The 2,469-nt window shown below is 60.8% G+C and overlaps 1 protein-coding gene across 1 annotated transcript; it reads left to right on the forward strand.

The window, feature by feature from the left end:
• Positions 1–266: 266 nt before the first annotated feature.
• LOC102436244 (CEP295 N-terminal-like protein) lies at positions 267–1,003 on the forward strand. The gene has a single exon (XM_006108164.3). The coding sequence runs from the start codon at positions 278–280 to the stop codon at positions 953–955; it is 678 nt and encodes a 225-aa protein (XP_006108226.1). The 5' UTR covers positions 267–277; the 3' UTR covers positions 956–1,003.
• Positions 1,004–2,469: the final 1,466 nt, after the last annotated feature.

The raw sequence follows: 2,469 nt of genomic DNA on the forward strand, positions 1-2,469 counted from the left end.
TATGTAAACTCTAGAATAACTGTTGAAAGAGTTGGAACAAGGGCCTTACAGCAGATACTAAACCCTAGTGCCTTCCAAGATGTACTTTATGGTGAGCATCAGTAGTTCTTAGCTCGTTGTGTTTATCCCAAGAGGTTGCTGTTCCATTTCGAAGTTGACGAACACGCGTAGTCCACGCCTGGGACTAGACATGTGCCCCATCGAGCAGCTGGGCTTCCCCTAGCCGTGTGAGTGCCAGGGTGGTTCCTGCTGGTAGAGGCGGGCGGGCGACCTGCTCATGGACCTGGCCCCGGGTCCAGCCCAGGAGGACGCCTGCCCCGCGGCGCCCAGCGCCAACGTGAAGGAGATCCTGTGCCAGCTCAAGGACCGGCAGTACCGGAAGCTGGTCGAGCCCCTGCTGTCGGACGAGGGGTACCTGGCACCGCACCCCGAGGAGGAGAGCCCGCTCTGGTGCGGCCTCAGACCCAGGCACGAGCCGCCCCGACCCGACATGCTCCTGTCGCAGCTTCGCCCGCCGGCACAGGTGGGCAGAGCCCGCTCGGAGCCGGCCTGGCCCAAGCAGAGCCGGGAGCAGAGATGGCGACCGAAGCTGGTGGAGGTGCACGAACTCCCGCAGCTGAGCTGGGAAGCCCTGGGCCGGCCCCCGATGGAGCCAGGAGAGATGACGGAGACGGAGACGGAGCCGGAGACAGGGCCACAGATGAGCGCTCGCCCGGCTCGCGTCACGGCTCGCGTCACGGGGCCGCCCTCTCCGGACCTGGAGGAGGCCCGGGGGTGTGAGCGCAGCACCGCCGCCCCGCCGGCCGCCAGCAGCGAGGAGGAGGACGACAATGACAGCACGCCTAGTCAGATGATCCGTGACCTTGAAGAGCAAATTTTGGAGCAAAACAAGTCGCACAAGCAGTTCCTCGAGCAAGCCAGGAGGCGCCTGCAGGAGTTTCAGAGCATGTGTTAGCGCCGCCCGGTCAATACAGCACCGACCTCCGGGTGTGACGCCCAGACAGACCGAGTGGTGAGACAGACCCGTGTTTGCGTCACCGGCCCGTTACTCAGCCCGGGGTCCGGCCTTTACGCCGAGTCCCACCCGGGAGGGCCCCTCAGCAAGGAAGCAGGGCCGGGCGGGGGCGGGTCCGGGTCCGGGCCCGGGTCGGCCCAGCGCGCAGACGCGTGTCCCCGAGCCACGAGCTCAGAGGAGTTCAGGTCAAGTCAGCGCTTCAGAGGTTTTTAGACCCATAAACGCTGGACTCGCGGGCCCCCCAAGGTCAGGCAGGCACAGTGTCAGAAAGGCATCACCTGTCGCGAGCCCCCCGAGAGGCATGCACGGGGATCTCACCAGAACCTCCCTCGGTCGTTCACACCAACAGGACCAGCATCATCTGCTAGGATGTCACTTAGCAACGTTCTCTCTCTCTCTTTTTTTTTAAATATATATTTCTTTATTGATTTCAGAGAGGAAGGAAGAGGGAGAGAGAGATAGAAACATCCATGATGAGAGAGAATCATTGATTGGCTGCCTCCTGCACGCCCCCGACTGGGGATCGAGCTCGCAACCCGGGCACGCGCCCTTGGCAGAATCGAACCCAGGACCCTTCAGTCCGCAGGCCAACACTCTATCCACTGAGCCAGACCGGCCAGGGCAGTAACGTTCTTTTTTGTTGTGACTCCTCACCCGGAGGCATTTTTTTTATTGATTTTTAGAGAGTGGAAGGGAGGGGGAGAGAGGGAAACATCCATGTGAGAGAGACACATCGATTGGTTGCCTCCTGCACGCGCCCGACCAGGGCTGGGGCTGGAGCCTGCAACTGAGGTGTGTGCTCTTGACCGGAATGGACCCCAGGACCCTTCGTTCCGTGGGCTGGTGCTCTATCCACTGAGCCACACCTGCTAGGGCTCTTAGTGACATTCGTGTAGCGAATATATTAATAAGTTGGAGGAAGACAGGAAGGGAGTGAGAAAGGGAAGAGTGGGAGGAGAAGGGGGAGAGACCGGAGGAGGAAAGAGAGGAAGAGGAGGAGAGAGACCGAGAGAGGGAAGTGGGCCCCACACTGGGTAGGGTTTCGTCTGCCAGTTGCATCCTCAGGGACTGGGGCAGAGGGGCACAAACATTTCCTGTGAAGAGCCCGATGGAAGCTGGTTCAGGCGCTCTAGCTCCACAGCCCTGCATGGACAGCACCCCCCGCGTGGCCCCCACGTAGTCTGGGCATAGACCAGTGCGTGGGCCTGGCTGAGTTCCAGTGAGACCTTGTTTACAAAAATAAGTGGGGCTGGACTTGGCTGGAACCACAGTCAGCTGACCCTGAACTAGCCTATCAGGAGATGGTGCCCGCCCCCCACCCCCTTCCGAGGCCCTCAGACACACCCCGCTGGACTGTGCATCCTCACCCAGGACATGCTCCCATCGTTGGTCTAGAGCGGCCTCCTCCTCTTCCGTAGACTCTAGACAAAACCGTGAACAGCCCTGAGCTCCCA

This window comes from Myotis lucifugus, unplaced genomic scaffold (assembly GCF_000147115.1).
Source record: "Myotis lucifugus unplaced genomic scaffold, Myoluc2.0 scaffold_1831, whole genome shotgun sequence".
NCBI lineage: Eukaryota > Metazoa > Chordata > Mammalia > Chiroptera > Vespertilionidae > Myotis > Myotis lucifugus.